This window comes from Belonocnema kinseyi, chromosome 10 (assembly GCF_010883055.1).
Source record: "Belonocnema kinseyi isolate 2016_QV_RU_SX_M_011 chromosome 10, B_treatae_v1, whole genome shotgun sequence".
Classification (NCBI taxonomy): Eukaryota; Metazoa; Arthropoda; class Insecta; order Hymenoptera; family Cynipidae; genus Belonocnema; species Belonocnema kinseyi.
Genome location: NC_046666.1, coordinates 52,054,466 through 52,071,188, shown reverse-complemented (window position 1 = coordinate 52,071,188; position 16,723 = coordinate 52,054,466). Strand labels below are relative to the sequence as shown.

Sequence of the window (16,723 nt, the reverse complement as noted above, 5' to 3'; positions counted from 1 at the left end):
GGAGAACTTCACTAAATTACATTTCACTTCCAATTTCTATCAAGAAATCGACACTGGATGAAGACACTCGTCTTTTACGAAGCACAAATTTTCACTGTATCCTTAGTTTGGGACGAAAGTAAACTGTTTTGGAAAAACTGGAAACAGGTATGTTCGTAGTACCTGCAGACGACACACCGTGCGCGCGTACCTGAAGGCAGCGACTTGCCGAGTGCTGGCGAACCGCCCCCACCCTTCGCCGGTGTAAACGGACCACTCGATCTCTACCCAACCCCTACCCGATAGCCCCGAGAAGCCAATGACGTCATTCGGTTAGCTGTCCTACGTTCACCAACCTGAGAGACTCTAACGTGCTTCGAGTACGACTTAAAGCCTAAGAGAGAGAGAGAGAGAAGGAGAGTTGTATCTTTTTTGTATGACTGTCCGTGTGTGAAATTGTGTATGAGAAGTTGTGGACGTGAAGAGAGAACACGAGACTCGAAGGACTGTGACAAAGCGACTTCCATCTCCACAAACCTGATACAGACAGCCTCTCTCATTCTTTCTTGCAATGTTTCCCTCTCAAGATTTTGATCTTTTTCCCTCTCGAGAAGGAGATTCTTACTCATGCATATGTGTCCCTAAGTACCTCTTTGTGGAGGGTATGATAGATAATAATCATAATGTCCAGGAAAAACTCTATGGGAATTGTAACTTTGGATTCATGCTTGGATGACCAAACTGGTGCACGGATTTCCGTCGCAAATAACTGTCGGTATTCTATCAATTTATTAGGTATGTGCAATTTGATATGGAGGATTGAATACTATTTTTAGGTGCGTGAATGAATATAACCAATTCAGAAAAAAGTCAAACAATCTTAAGTCTTAAGTACATTTTTACATAGAAAAATATTGAATTGGGCAAAGAAAAGGTCTTCCAAGTAAACCCACGCTTGAAATGTTGCATAGAATAAACAAAAGATAAAAAGTTACATGATTATGGTGATAAGAGACTTTTAAAAACATTCATTTCCCTCGAATTTACGCTTCAGAAAGAAAGGAGACTGGATATTTAAATGCAAATTGTTCAATCTTCATGAACATTTCAGAATAACGACAAAAAATCTTGCGAAATTTCCTTTGTAGCCATGTGTTAATTGGATTAATGGCTATCTATTCCAGTGCTGCGAAGAAAAGAACTTACGACTTCTGGCGTAAGAATGGTAACGACTTAATACCATACCTTTTCTCTAACAAAACCTACAATTTGGAAACATTGTCATAATTCGAGAAACGATTAGCAATATAAAAATTTGATGTAAAAAAACAAAAATGGATATTGGATACCATCTGGCAAATACCAGGATCGAATTCCCTATGTTACTATGTATCCTAGGTTCCTATAGATTCACAAACTCTAAATTACCTGAGCTAATCGGTTCTTAAAAAAGCTAAATGGAAGTAAACATTCAAAAGCAGGAAGTTGTAAATTCCAAAAAAAACTACTTAACTCCCCTGATTCGAATCAGTATTGAGGAAGCATCGACCTTAGACTTGGTTTCTGCAATCTATGTTACGAGAGAAGAAACCGGGCTCTTCCTAGAGTCGTAAAGAACCGGATGATGGCAAATCCGTAAGGAATCTTAGTTAAAGCCGCCCTGAAAGTGAATCTTCAACTTAAAAGTGGTTCTTAATAGGCTCCGTAATGAAGATAATTCTTGTTGATTTCTATCAAACCGGAAAAAGGAACGACATTTTGTGATCTTACCATATAGTTGCCATTCATAATACATTTCTTTTGGACCACACCGACGTCTTCTCTAAAATAATGTTACAAATCAAGATCGGCCCACCTGCTATGAATTATGCCTAATTTGGATGTAACTTAATGACGCTAAAAATCTCTCGTTAGTCTACAAAACATTAGAGCTTGGAGTACACAAAAGGAAATGAAAGTCGTAGGAACTTGAAATTATAGAAAGTAATTAGAGTGAAATATAATTGGGATTCTGATCCCGGAAAGAAATGAGTCTCAGTTCAGACTTTAGGCTAATGACAGGGATCATGAGAAAGGATTTTTGTATATTATCTTTTTGAACCTGTTCTCTAGGACCTAGGTCCCCAAAGATCAAACCAAAGATCGATCCCAAAAATATTGATCCCATAGCCTTCATCCTTCGCGAAATGCTAATTTTTGGCTCGATTCCTATCTGCTAATTTCGACACCCATGAATGAGAAACGTGAGAGCGAACGAAGATGATTCAAGCCATTTAAAATTCTTTCTCCAGGGGTGTCGAAATGTCAGATGTTACATACCAACTTGGTTAAACCTAAACCCTAAAATGAAGCCTAAAGGGTTAGAAGGAACATAACTCACGAGGTCAGTTCATACACAGTTTCTTCATTACCAAGAAGTTTCGACCCTAAAGGAATTTCTGGTGATTCACTCCTGGCCTCTCAGCATCTCACTGGACCATAGTCTTAACGATAAATTATATGGATCTGGAATTTCGAACTGTATCCGGACCTCCGAGTCTGACTCTTACAAGAATTGCCTAGCGGAAATTCCAGGACGCGCTCCTTCCGTTTTACCAGATAAGGTCTATCAATTCGAAAATTGGTTGAACGTAATTTATGAACATTTAAAATGTGGGTTTATTGAGTAGAGATATAAATTTCTCCAGAGGAAGTAGTCATGAATAAATTTAATTTTATAAGACCAATGCAAATAACAAATATTGAAAAGTTCTTCAAATTTTCAAACAATTATCTAATTTAAATTGAAGTTCATTACAAATTTCTGATAATTGCACCAACGTAGAACGCTGACGTACACATAGATAAACTTGAGATTAACTCTTCTCCACTGTTTGACGTATTCTTTTGAGCGTAGGAGAAGGTCAGAAACTTGAGAGATGTTGAAGATGAACACGTGCGATAACAATATTCTAGGTCCACCTACAAATTTCTTCTGCCTCACGAAATTCAAACATAAAGGGATTCGTTAGAGGCCCTTGGAACCTTTTAGTTGTGCTCCTAGCGAGCCAAACCTGTTTTCCCCGATTCTATTTCTACCTGACGTATGAGCGCAACAGGTAGATGTTCGTGGGTCCACAATAACTTCTGCCCTAGGTGGGCTAAAGCTAAAAGATGCTTGAAATGGTGCTTCTTCACTATTTCAGGTGTCTCGTAAACTCATAGAGTTCCGGTTTTAGAGTTACTTTTTAAGATCCTGAGCACGAACGCCCACTCTAAAATAAAAACCGAGCATAAATTTAATTTGCGATGGTCGTGATGGTTAGTGGGAAATTGTATTTCTTCTATTTTTGAAGTGTGAACCAGTTTATTATTGTCAGTCTTGATCCTGACGAGCCAATGAGTGGAGGAATTTCAGAAATTCTAAAAATTAGTTTTAAACCAGGGAAGAATACTAAGCATTTTTTAAAACAATTATTTAGAAATATCTTAGGTATGGAAATAATAATTTTAGGATGGAAAAATTAAGCGAAGGAGAGTTGAAGAAGCTAATTTTTAATTTGAAAAGACAATAGCATTGTTTAAAAGTAACAATGCAAGGAATCTTGTTGATATTTTTATATAGGCTTCCGTGTGTGAAATGTCCAAACATTTTGGTCATCATTCCAACGAGTAAGCATAAATTACAAATTCATTATACTTTGTAAGTTTCAGTATTGTATCGAGTGCTCTTCAGGGGTTCTCAACTCTAGAGAGGTTTTATTTTCAAATAGGATATCAAAAGTTCTAAGAGCTTAGTAAATACTGATATTTTATGGGATTATCACTAAGTAAATCATTACAGAATAAGAAAGAAAATGTGCATTTTCAGGGTGGCCGAAAAACTTAATTAAAAAAATATCTTAACCTTTTCAGATTTTTCATCCAATTTTTCATGTTCCATGACTTTTAAAACATTAATATTAAAAAACGAGAACAAAACAATTATTTCTGATTAGAATTCTAAAATTTATTTATTTCAACCAAAAAATATTAATTTTATACCATGAAAGATGGGGTTTTAATCCAAAAAGACCATTTTCAATAAAACAATTGAATTTTCGACCAAAAAAAGATCAATCTTAAACAAAATAGTTGAATTTGAATTATTTAATATTCAAACTAAAAAACTAAACAACAAACACAACGGATTTTTAACAAAACAGGTCAATTTTCATCTAAACAGTTGCATTTTCAACAAAATAATTAAATTTTCATAATAAAGTTGATATTTTAACCGAAAAAAAAAGAAAAAACGTTTTCTACCAGAGGCGAATTTTTAACAAAAATGAGGATTTTCCCAAACAAAAACTTTCTACAAATGAAGATTGTTCAGCCAAGAAAAATGGTCTCATCCAAATCATTAAAAAATATCAATTTTGAACCAAAATGGGAAAAGTTACATTTTCAGTAAAAAAGTACATTTTAAACAAATAGAAGTTATCAACAAACACTTCAACTAAGCAAAGTAGTTCAACTTTTACACAAGTATTAGAATTTTCAATTAAAAAAGATCAATTTCCAACAAAATAGTTTAATTTTAAATCAAAAACAGTTCAGCGCAACAAAAAATGCCGAATTGTCTACAAAATAGTTAAATTTCTAAACAATTCTCAAAATAGTATCAAATTTTAAAGCGAAGTGATGATTTTTCTACAAAATAGGCGAATCCTCAACCAAAGAAAATGAATTTTCAACCAGTTGCATTTTTATCCAAAAAAGATTACAGTTCCACTAAAACAGGTGCAATTTTAAATCAGAAAGATGAATTTAGGAAAATTAATTGAATTTTCAATTACTAAAGATTTCAGTTAAATGTTCAACACAAAAATGTGATTTTTGAAAATTGAAAATTAGAAATTTCAAAATCCCTGATCAAAAAAAGCCTTAATTTTTCCCTGATTTTGAGGTTTTCTTTGACCTACGGCCATCCTTTATTTCTAATATCCGAATTATCAACACTCAAGTCCAAATTGTTTAAAACCTCAAGTTTAAATTACTCTACCTTTAGTTAATTATATTTCCAAACAAAATTTAAATATCCTTTTAGAAAGTTTAAACTGAGAAAATATGAAGAAATTTATCCCGGACCGAGAGTTCGAGAGACCAGGACATCTTGGAAGAGAACTTTCGAAACTCACCGGGTTTCCCTCGAAGTATGAATCAGAAGTTCTGCTTAAAACATTCAATGATCCCCAGTTTTGCGGTCGTGAACTAATTTACGTTGATTTCGTAATGACTCCAAGGGGAGGATTGAGCATCGAGGATCTCACTTGGAAAAAGTGGAACTCCTTCCGCTAGACGTTATCCAAGTTACTGGGAAGCTCGTGTGAAGCAAAATACCCGGTGCAATTAGCTTGCAAGATTACTAATTAACCCCGTGAGAATAGGAGGGAATCTCGTACGTGTTTACCTACTTTGCAACTCAAGTCTAAACTCAAGTCTTTGGTAATCCAGCCATCCGCAAATTACTTTATCTTCGAAAATTCATTAGCATACGATAATTAATTAATTCTGAAAAAAGCATTTTCATTATTAATTAATTCATTCTGAGACTAATTCTATTAACTTAGCCACAGTAACTAACGAACGGATGATTCGAATGACCCAGAAACCAGATTTTCGAAAATAATTTGTTTGATTTTATTATAAAAAAGCTAACAATGAGAAGACCAAAAGGTAACAAAAGGTAATAAGTGTTTCGGGTTAAAGTGCTGGGGGTAATCTTGAAATGCAAAAAATTGATGATCGGCAAGGGTAAAATAAAAGATGACAAAGTTTTCGCTTTACCCTTACCGAACTTCATATTTCTTGCGTGGCGAGATTACACCCGGAATTTGTACCCGCAACAAATTTTACCTTTTGTTTAAGGAATGATAAACGGTGGTTTATTAACTAAATGTATGTTTCTGTTTCATTGTATGAAAAATGATCAAATAGAAAGTATAAAAAAGGAGCCGCTTAGTCCCATTTTTCAGTAAATAATAACAAACTTTAGATTATAGAATAAGTTTAGGGTTAAGGGAACATAGATGCTGGTAAAGCTGAAGAAAGGTCAGAACCAATCTTGCCCGGAATGAAACGACTGGAGCTTGAGTTCAGCTTCGGCGCAAGAACCTTCAAAGTGGACCAATCAGAATCGAGCTCCGAGAATCTCGCGGAAGAAAGGACCTCGACTCGCGGTCCAAAGGTCCATATAGTAGGGATATTGTATATTGGTATATAGTATAGTAAATACTAATAACCACTGACATAGAGTCAAGAGTCATCGATAATCTATCTATATTTTATTCTTAGTCATATTCCATCCAGTCGGAAATTATAAGCTACATTCTATAAGGCATAAAGTACTATGATCTCCATGGATCTATTAATCCTAAGGGCCATTCTAATTTTTAAGATGACTCACCAGAAACACTATTTCTTTTTCAAGATGATCAGGGATTACAGGTTCAAAATCGATATTCTTTTGTAACAAGGGTGAACAAAGGGTGTTTTGAAAAGTCAAAGAAAGAATATCTCTTAAAGCAATCTCTGCCAAACCTGTCATTTTAATCCTAACAGGGTCGACTCAAATCCTGGGCAAAAATTTCCTGACAATTTCAGGGTTTTTCCAGGTATCTCGAGATTTTTCCTGGTATAGTGTTTCATAGTACGGAGGCATTCAGGTATTTCGCATTTCTTAACATAACAGACGCAACCAAAAATAAAAAAAGAGACGAATCTTCATATAAAATTATGAATCTTCAACTGGAATAGTTGAATTTTTAACAAATAAGATTTATTTTCTACTAAAAAATACAAATTTTCGAACAAGATAGTTAACATTTAAATGAAAAAGATTAATTTTCAACAAAAATTTAATCGTTGATGTTTGAACTAAGAAATTTTTAAAATTATTAATTAATAAAAAATCTGTATTCAACCAAACATAAATTATCACCGAAAAAATGTAATAGCTAATAATGTTTCAACCTAAAAACATTTTTATTTGCATCAAAAACAGTTAAATTCAACCAAAAAACACTAATTTTCCAACAAAAAAAAAATTGTTTCATCCTTAACCAAACCAGATTAACACAAACACACAGTTGCATTTATAACCAAAAAGAGGACTATTTCTGCCAAAATAGTTGAATTTACAACTTAATACATGAATTTTACACTAAAATGGAAAAATATTAATCCAAAAATTGAATATTTATATTTTCATTTGAAAAAATTATTTTCATATAAGATAATGGATATTTAAATGGATTAATTAAATTTTCAATTAAAAGAAAATAATTCTTATTAAAAAAAAAATCTGATAACAAAATAACTTCAATGAAAAAATGACTTTTCCATGAAGAAATGAGTTTTCAACAAAATAGTTAAATTTTCATCGAAATACATGAATTTTCAATTAAAATGGGTATCTTCAACCAAAAATTAAATTTTCAACATAAGAGTTAAACTTTCAACTAGCAAGTAGTTGAATTTTTCACCAAAAGATATAAGCACAAAACAAAAGAATGGTTGATATTTCAATCAAAAAAATATTAATTTTCCACTAAAAAAGATTTTTCAGTGAGAGAGAAAGAAATGTCCACCAAGCTTTCGTTTTTTTTTTTAGCAAAAAGAATCATTTTTAATCAGGAAATTAATTTTTATCAAAAAGGACGAATTTTTCACCAAATAGTTGAATTTTTTACTGAAAACATTACATTTTTAACCGAAAATAAACTATTTAAATTTTCAGTTATAAAAATTAATATTTGTGAAAAAGTGGAATAAAGCTTACCTTGAGGGCGCAGAAAATGCAGGATTCTCGCATGCAGGCATGGCCGGAAAGTTCTCTGAAGCTCCGTCGAAAGATATCGAGATGCCATAGCACCTAGAATATAAAAAATACATTTGAATTTTTTTCAAATCTAGTTACAAAAAAAATACATTTCTAGAATAAATGAAGAAATACTAATGAAATCGTGAAATAGAGGGTGTAAAAATTACCCTGTAATTGACAATTCACTTAATAGTAATTTATGATAAGTATAGTGTGCTGCAAGCAACTTGCGTTGTCTATGACGTGACAATAAGCGCAAGGGAATGTCGTACATGGTCAGACAAATTACGAGGTTGGTAAATGAGAAGTGGTCGATTGTTCTAGGTTTTGATAACAAGATAAAGAATTATCTTTTTAAAGGGGAATGGCTTAATGGTATAATAATTTATTCAAATCGTATAATGTTACCAGAAAGTGGTTTATTTGGTACTAAAAACGAAAAAAAAAAACAGAAGAAAAATGGTTAGAAGTGATGAGTTTCGATCAATTCAGTCACGGGTTTAAATCCTACTCTGGAAAAGTGGAATGAAACTGAATGATTTCATTGATATTAAAACAGTGGATAATCATTAATGAACAATACTAACGTATATAAAATATTTAATTCAATTAAAAGTTAAGATACTATATGTGTTAATAAATTGAAATTAATTATTTTTCTCATTATGCTTTTAATTAATGACTATGTACTGTAGATTGCCATTATCCACTATAGGGAAGTTTCACTCATATATTGTTCCAAAACAATTTATACACATTAGGCTTAGCCTTGGAGAGATTAAAAAGTGATAAAATATTTAATGGACCATCAAATGGATGTTTAAAGTCGATAAATTCCTATGAATTAGTTTGAGATCCCTTAAAAGCTTTCATATACTCTTTTAAGAATTTTTAAAGGAATCTTTTATATCGAAATATACTTCGAACTTCTATAAAATCGTTCTAAAAAAATTTTATTTGTCCTCAACTTTATTTAACAGAGTCTCATCCTCCCGAAATTCGGGATGAATTGGCCACGGAAAGTTTACCTCAGTTTGAAGTTATCAGCAATTAAAGCATTTTTTAGCATAGCATTAGATAATTTGTTTAATAAACTGTGCTCTTTTCATGAAACAAAAGCGTTCTTTGTGAATGAATCAAATACAAAATAATTTCATTCCTTCATGAAAATATGAGTATCTTAAGAATTCAGTTCTTCTTTTAAATTCTTCGGCACGCTCTCAATAATAAATGCCCAACGTTTTTAAAATTGACACGTTTGGATAAAGCAAAGCGAATATCATTGCTTTTATTAAAATATCATTCATAAGAAGGTTGATATTGTCGATGAGGAAAGACCATTATTGGATGCATTAAAAGTGACTGTTATTTACTCGAGGCCTGGCTACCGGAAAAAGGAAAATTATCGTCCTCTGTGCTATGCGGTGGAATACGGCACGGAAATTGTGATTTACTTTCCCTGTGCATAATACGCAGGATATAGTGGGCTATCTTGTATGGTTACCGAACTGGTACTCTGCACAGGCTGCGTACTACATTCGTAATTGTAGTATTCACGCCCTCTATATTATGTATACCTACGCAACCATTAATTTTCTTTTTTGCATTATAATCAACTCTGTGTGTTTGCTACTGTCGCGCAAATTCATTCAGAATTATGTTAACGTCTGACACCTGCAATCTCGGCCTTCGCCCATTGCTTATTTACAAGCTAGAAAGCAACTTAACGAGATCAATGATCCAATGTTTGAATTCCATGGAATCAGATCTCTCCTTTACGACCATTCTCGTTAAAGTTGCCTCGATTTCCATCCGATCTTGTCGATCACTGTCGATTAGGAAATTGTGAGTGAATTCAATGAAACTTTTTTTTTTATCAGATTTATGGGGGTAGAGAGTTTTAGGAATTTAGTTGAAAGTTGGATTTTAGGGAATTTTACTGTGCTTGCAAAACTAAAAAGTCATTTCAAGAAAATGGAAATTAGTTTGTAATTTTTTTATGCGCATTTTTTAGAAATAAGGCACGAAGATCTGCTTTTCGGGAATTTTCAAGCAATATTATTTCTCAGTAAATAAAAAATACTTTCTAATGATTAAAATGTATTAAAAATTAGTTTGTAATTTTTATCAGCATTTTTTAGAAATTAGGGAGGAAGATCTGCTTTTTTGAAAGTTTAAAGCCATATTATTTTTCAGTAAATAAAAAATACTTTCTAATGATTAAAGGGTATTAAAAATTAGTTTGTAATTTTTATCAGCATTTTTTAGAAATTAGGGAGGAAGATCTGCTTTTTCGAAAGTTTAAAGCCATATTATATTTCAGTAAATAAAAAATACTTTTGAAGAATGAAAGAATATTTTAGCCTTTAATTGCTATATTTTTAAATCGAAAACTTTACTGTAGATATTGCAGTATTTCTTGCAAATTTCGGAAAAGCTAATCTTCCTGTCAGTTTAAAAAAATTGCTGATATGAATTATAAATTAATTTTTAAGTTTCTAAAATTACTTATTGATTTTACAGATACAAAATAAAAATACTCCATTCCTAAATCGCGCTTCCCTCATTAATCTGACTTTTCCAAATACTTTAAATTCACTGGAAATTTTCCAAACGAAACTATTTTTAAAACTTAAAATTGTATTTTAAAAAATAAAAAATTCATTTACAGACCTAAAATTTAAAAAAATGGAGGTAGCTGGAAAAGTGGATCTGGGGACGGAATAGTTGTCCCCACATTTCGTGATGACTAGCTAAACTAAGGAAAAATATTTGACTCTTCATCAAAAATTTCAGGATGACGAAACACTTTGTTTGCAAAAAATGTTTTAGTTTTTGATTTTAACTTTCGAAATTGTTTTAATCCTTAATGAGAAATTTATTCAATCCTATCCGTAATTTAAAACTTTTTCTTAATGTACGATTTGTTTACAAACTAGCTCTGTGTGTGCTCAATTTATTTATAAGTTGATTTTAACTGACACTTAGGATACACTTCAAAATTCAGTTTCATCATTAATTCTCAGCTTAGAAGATTTTTTTATTATTTTAAATTTGAATGTTGGTTATACTTTGAGAATAACAAAATTTTGACGAACTTTAAAAGTTCCGAATGTGGAAAAAACCGAAAAAAAGAATGACGGAAACAGAGATTTTCCGGAAAGTGAAAATTTCCGAAATAAAATAAAACTATAGACTATTCCCGATATTTTAAAACCCGAATTTATAAAATTGCCTAATTTTTACATTCCCAAAATGATAAAATTCTCGAAAATTTATATAAACAAAATTTTTAATTACCGAAATTAGCAGATAAATTTCTGCATTTTCGAATTCCCAAGGAAGTAAATTGCTAAATTTTTCAATTCCCGAAAAAATAAGTTTTAATATTATACAGAACAACAGATAACCCATATAAAATAAAAAAAATATTCTAACGGAAGAAAAGGATGAAATATTTTATTTTATCGTGATCTCAAACCTTAACTCTTTAAAGGCTAAGTCCTCGATCACGTTAAATAAAAATTCTGAAAAAATTCAGAAACAATGTATGGTCGTTCTTTGATCGATTAAAAAATTCTTTTTTATTTTCAAAGTTTTCTCGGTTTCTGTTTAGTATACAATAACTCAAAACCAACTTACGAGATGCAGAATAATCCACTTTGATCTACGGCATGTATTGATTTTTGCGGAACATCGATCGTTAAAATTTTGCCTAATTTTCAGTCTATAAATGATAAACAATTTTCAACTTGAAAGTTTAATAAATTTTCATTATTTTAAATTAGCTGTAAAAATCTTCAATATCAATTCAATAGTCTATCCCGAAAAATCAACCCTTGGTGGAAAAATATATATCATCCAACAAACTGTAATTTTCTTGACAAGCTTATTTTGGGGAAATAATTTTAGAAAATAAAATGTTTATTTGAATGATTGTCAAGTTTCAATTTTAATATTTTATAATTCCCAAATAAAAATGTATTCTTTGAATTCCCAATTTTTTTATCTTCATTCTTATTTCAATTTTTTATTGAAATTCCGATAATGTACTTGTTTATTTTCTACCTACCATCTTCATTATGACCCCTAATCCTATTAGCCCCACCAGCCCCAAATGCATAATTCCCTAAACAATAGAAAGTCACGCTTATTGATTCAACTAATAATCTTCTCGTCAACCGTTATGGGTGCGTTTGGTGTCAGTGCATCATAGAAAAATGGGGTTCAGGGTATTTTCGTAAAGTGGGCGTTTCGAAAGACCCATGAGAAACGACAGGTGAAGAGGGGCACAACAGGGTCCCATGGCCATAGCCCCCAGGCCTGCACCTAAATCACCTGGACAGTGGACATCAGCGTAACACCTACCTATAAAATAGTTACCACCATCTTTAAAAAATAATTATGCAAGATAATTTATTCACACACAGAGGTGAAGTCGAAAAATAGTTCTTTTGGCATTTAGATTTTAGATAACATGACCCCAGGAAAAAAAACAAGCGCAGCTCGGAGATAATGGACCACTGTTTTTTATTATCCTCATCTCTCGAAGCCCGACTAATAAAACCACACCCATAGTGACCGGTTTTAAAATTACCTTTGATGGTCCTATTCTTAGCCTTTTAAGAAAAAGGTGCACAAAAAACTTATCTTGGTTGTATTCTCCAAAAAAATGCTATTAAATTATAAAATGGTTGTAACGGAAAAAATGGGGATGAAAACGTTTTTTGTTTGGCTCTGGTTTATGACATTTACTTTAGTCTTTCTCGGTTTGCATTGTATTCCCTCTTTGCTATATATTTTTCGCTTCTTTATGTTTTCTCTCTTTTCTCAGAAAAAAACTACTCTATATTTACGTATCGACATTGAAGTTTTTCCCTGATTCTTTTTTACCACACTAAAGACATAAAATTACTTTTTTTTCACACCTATCACGCATTCACCGAGATGTTCCCGCACCGTCACGGCAGGGATAACTAGGTATTCGGAACGCTTTGAAATTCTAATCTGCAAACAGGATTCCACTTTTTTTATTGCGTCTCCCGCGTTCCTTCATACATAACTGCAATAAACGATGCAGAACGAAATTTGCAAGTTTCCCAAAGTTAAGTCCCTCTAAACGGAAAAAATCTGTTTCTGAATTATTCTCTCCCACGGAGAAATATCGTGTGGGAGCTACCGTGTTGTGAGGATTTAAATTGAGGAGAACCAAACTAGGATTGGTTGATCGGAACACTAAAAATAGGAACCCTATTGAGTGCATCGACACCGAACTAATAAAGCAGGAACCGTTAGTCTACTAATTTAGTTACACTCTCTTAGGCTTCTCCTGCTAATTAGTTCCCACCAATTACAAGTATCGAGGTGTCCATTACGGATCTTTTCGTCTTTTATAAATTACATTTTATAATTTCTTTTTAATCTGCATTTTAATTTATAATTTATTTTATGCAAAGACAGGGACCCTTCAAAAACTATGTCAAGATGCTTTTAAAACAGAGAAAATAAGGGAATAAATTCTTTTAAATGAGACAATGTTAACTTTTGAACCCGAAAAGGTGAATTTTCAACCGAACAGTAGAATTTTCAACAAAAAATAAATTTTAACTAACCAGTTGCATTCACAACCAAATAGTTGAACTGGCAAGCAAAGGAGACGAAATTTCAACAAAATCTGCGAACTTTTTACCAAACAGTAGAACTTTTAATTCACAAATATGAACTTAGATTCAAATTAAAATATGAATTTAACAAAATAGTTGAATTTTCAACTAAATATTATACTTTTCCACAAAGTAGATGTATTTTTTATCAAATAGATTAATTTTCAATCTACAAAAGTCAATTTCTAACCAAATAGTCGAATCAAACAAAAAATATAAATGTTGTTATCCAAAAACAAAACAAATCAGTTGAATGACCGACAAAAATGCCTTTTCAACCAAATAGTTGATTTTTTAAACAAATTAGTTGATTTTTCACAAAAATGGCTGGTTTTTAACATAATAGTTGAATCCTCGATCGAGAAGTTTAATTTTTAACTTATAAAGGATAAACTTTCTAAAGAAATATTATACTTAATTTTACACTGAGAAAATAATTTTTATCAAAAAAATACAATTAAGTTGTAAATGTTAAAAATATTAATTATAATAAACTGCTTCATCTTTAAACTAAATAGTTTAATTTTCAATTATAAAAGATGAAATTTCCAGAAAGAAGATTTATTTTCTATACCAAAAAATTGAATTTTCAACCTAATATACATAAATATTCTACAAAACAATTCAATTATATGAATTTTGAACAAAAAAGTGAATTTTTTTATCAAATAGTTAAATTTCAAAAGCATTTCTTGAATTTTCTACGAAAACAGTTGCATGTTTTTACAAAAAAAAAGATAGAATTTTTGACAAAAGAGATCAATTTTCTAACTAAAAAGAAGAATTTTCTACAGAAATAAATGAATTTTCAATGAAAATGTTAGCTTTCAATCAAATATTTTAATTCTCTACCATTTTTAAAATAATTTTTAGCCCAAATAATGACTTTCCTACATGACAGTTGAATTTTAAACCTGAAAAATATCAATTTTTAAGAAAAAATTTAATTTATCACCAAATAGTTGAAATTTAACTAAATTGATGAATCTTCAAAAACAACAAATAATATTTTACAAAGTAGTTTAACTTTCAACTAAGCAACTGAATTTTTAACTAAATAGACCAAAGAAGATGAAATTTCTACCGAAATAATTCAATTTACAGCGTAAAGAGGGGAATCTTTAAATTACCGATATGAATTTTCAACCAAATAATAGAATTTTTTACCAAACGAGATGTATTCTGCACGAAAAAGAGTGAAATTTTAAATAATAATAGTTGCATTTTCTTATTTGGTTCTATTAATTAAGTTCACATTTAAGCGGGAAAAATGACAAAGAGACGCAGTTTCAGGAAAACCGGGGAAAAAAGAGGAATTAAAAAAAATGATAGAGCGGAGAACAGGAAAAAAACTTTGAAATCTGTAAACGCCTAGAACAAAATAAAAAACATTACAAACATAATATTTAGATACTTTTTTTGTGAAATAAAATCACTCTTTTCTTTTTTAAGCATTTCAAAAAATTGGTATACAAGTTTGGATTTTCAATGTGTTATGTCACATTTTGCATTTAAAAAAAATAATGTTACGCAGTTTTTAAACGGTTTAAGTTCAAGACGGGAAGAAAAACTGATTAAAGATTCGCAGTTGATATAACTGAAAATGAAGTGATCAAGCAACGAGAGTCTAAAAAGATTAAATTGATCGTGGATTATCAGCATTAGCAACTAGATTCTCCGAAGAAACTGATCTTGTTAAAATATCGATGGTGAGGAATATAGTTTGCTTGAGGCAGTGTCTGATGGCACTTGATTCAGTTTTCACTCCTGAAGTAATTCTATCCGGAATTCAAAAAATGATGTTTGCAGGCGACCGAGAAAAAAAATTATAGGCTCAATGCACTTCCAGTAATTGAGATATAGAGGAAGTTACTTTCAGAGTTGGAATAAACCAACAATTTGAGATATCCTCGTGTTAGAATTCTTAGCATTCATTTCAGAAATCCAAAATTCTAGAAGAAAATTCTAACTTTAAATATCCGAGAGTTAAATTTGAAGGCATGAATAATGAATCGAAAATTTCTTTGGAAATCAATGAATACGAAGCCGCGAACTGAAGCGGTTCGGTAGACTCAGCCGAGGATCTTTAAACGCTATCCTGTTTGGTGATTTGCAAGTAGCGCTTGAAGAAGCATCTACATTAAAGCAATATAGCCGAATTTGGGCCAGATTATCAGAGACCAAAAACTAAAAATGAAGAACTTTTTTTTTTATTTTCCAGCAGCATATTACATAAATAACGTTACTCCCCAAGCCGCAACTCGCATTTGCGGCAAACCAAGCTGAAGATTGGTTCCCAGGCTCACTGCATGAATATTCACTTGAAGCTAAAACATTTTTAGCAATAATACCGGAAAGTGTTTTACACACTATAACTCCTTTCTCAGCGGACCAACAAAATCACAAATTTATCATCTCTAAAGCCCAACCAATCCCCAGCCAAGTATGGCTCACACTTAAATTTATATCCCCTTAAATATGAATCTCCTATTCAAAATAAAATATCGTCCTTCGCCTCACCCTCGCCGATTGTAAGAAAATAACATCCAGAATCTTAAATCCATAAACGAAAAACTTGTTAAACCGGTGTCTTGACTCTCCGCGGATCAACAAGTGTCCCCCACCTTAAGCTCTTCTCGAAAGCGTACCACGCGGGAATCGCAAAAATCGGGGTCAGGTTGAACTTGTCCCGATAAAATCAAACTCGTGGTGTGAAAAAAAATGCGAAATTTACCTTCGCGATTTGGAATAGCGCCTGCCTTCTGTGTCGCTCCTGCTTCATCTCGCCTTTCTCTCCAAATCGAAAAGGGTGTATAATCCAGAAGCACTGTCGACGTGTAATCGTAAATAACGGGGTCGTCACTTGACACTGAATTCAGTAAAATTGCAAAGCACACCGAGCGTCTTCATTGTCACGAGTACACTTAACTTTTACTCGTTTTATCGAAAAAAAGGCACTGCACGTAAAGAGGAACACTCGAAGGTACTTTCTGACGCGGGCGTCGATGCAACAATGCCTGGATAGGGCCTCGCCGGCTTGAAAGCGACACCAGCGCCGCGGAGGACTCCAATGGACAGGTGAGGAACTAAAAACGCGGTTCCGCTGTTGAGAGACTATAGTTATTTCAGTGGAGACTTCGATGCCGCGGAAGCATTCTATAGGCTCTGGTGCAAGCTTTCTATAGTTTATGTAGAAAGTATAGACACTATAGAGTATAGAGTATAGAGGCTGGAGTAC

General features: G+C 32.2%; 1 protein-coding gene across 1 annotated transcript in view; it reads right to left on the bottom strand.

Annotated features, from left to right (window-relative positions):
- LOC117181905 (inactive ubiquitin carboxyl-terminal hydrolase 53-like) overlaps nt 1–16,325 on the bottom strand; it is a 41,854-nt gene extending 25,529 nt beyond the window's left edge. Inside the window, exons 1-2 of the mRNA XM_033374925.1 lie at nt 16,220–16,325; nt 7,781–7,873 (exon numbers count right to left, since the gene is read on the bottom strand). Of these exons, the coding sequence (XP_033230816.1) occupies nt 7,781–7,873; nt 16,220–16,267 (141 nt within the window). The 5' untranslated portion in view covers nt 16,268–16,325. The remainder of the gene's footprint in view (nt 1–7,780; nt 7,874–16,219) is intronic.
- Nucleotides 16,326–16,723: the final 398 nt, after the last annotated feature.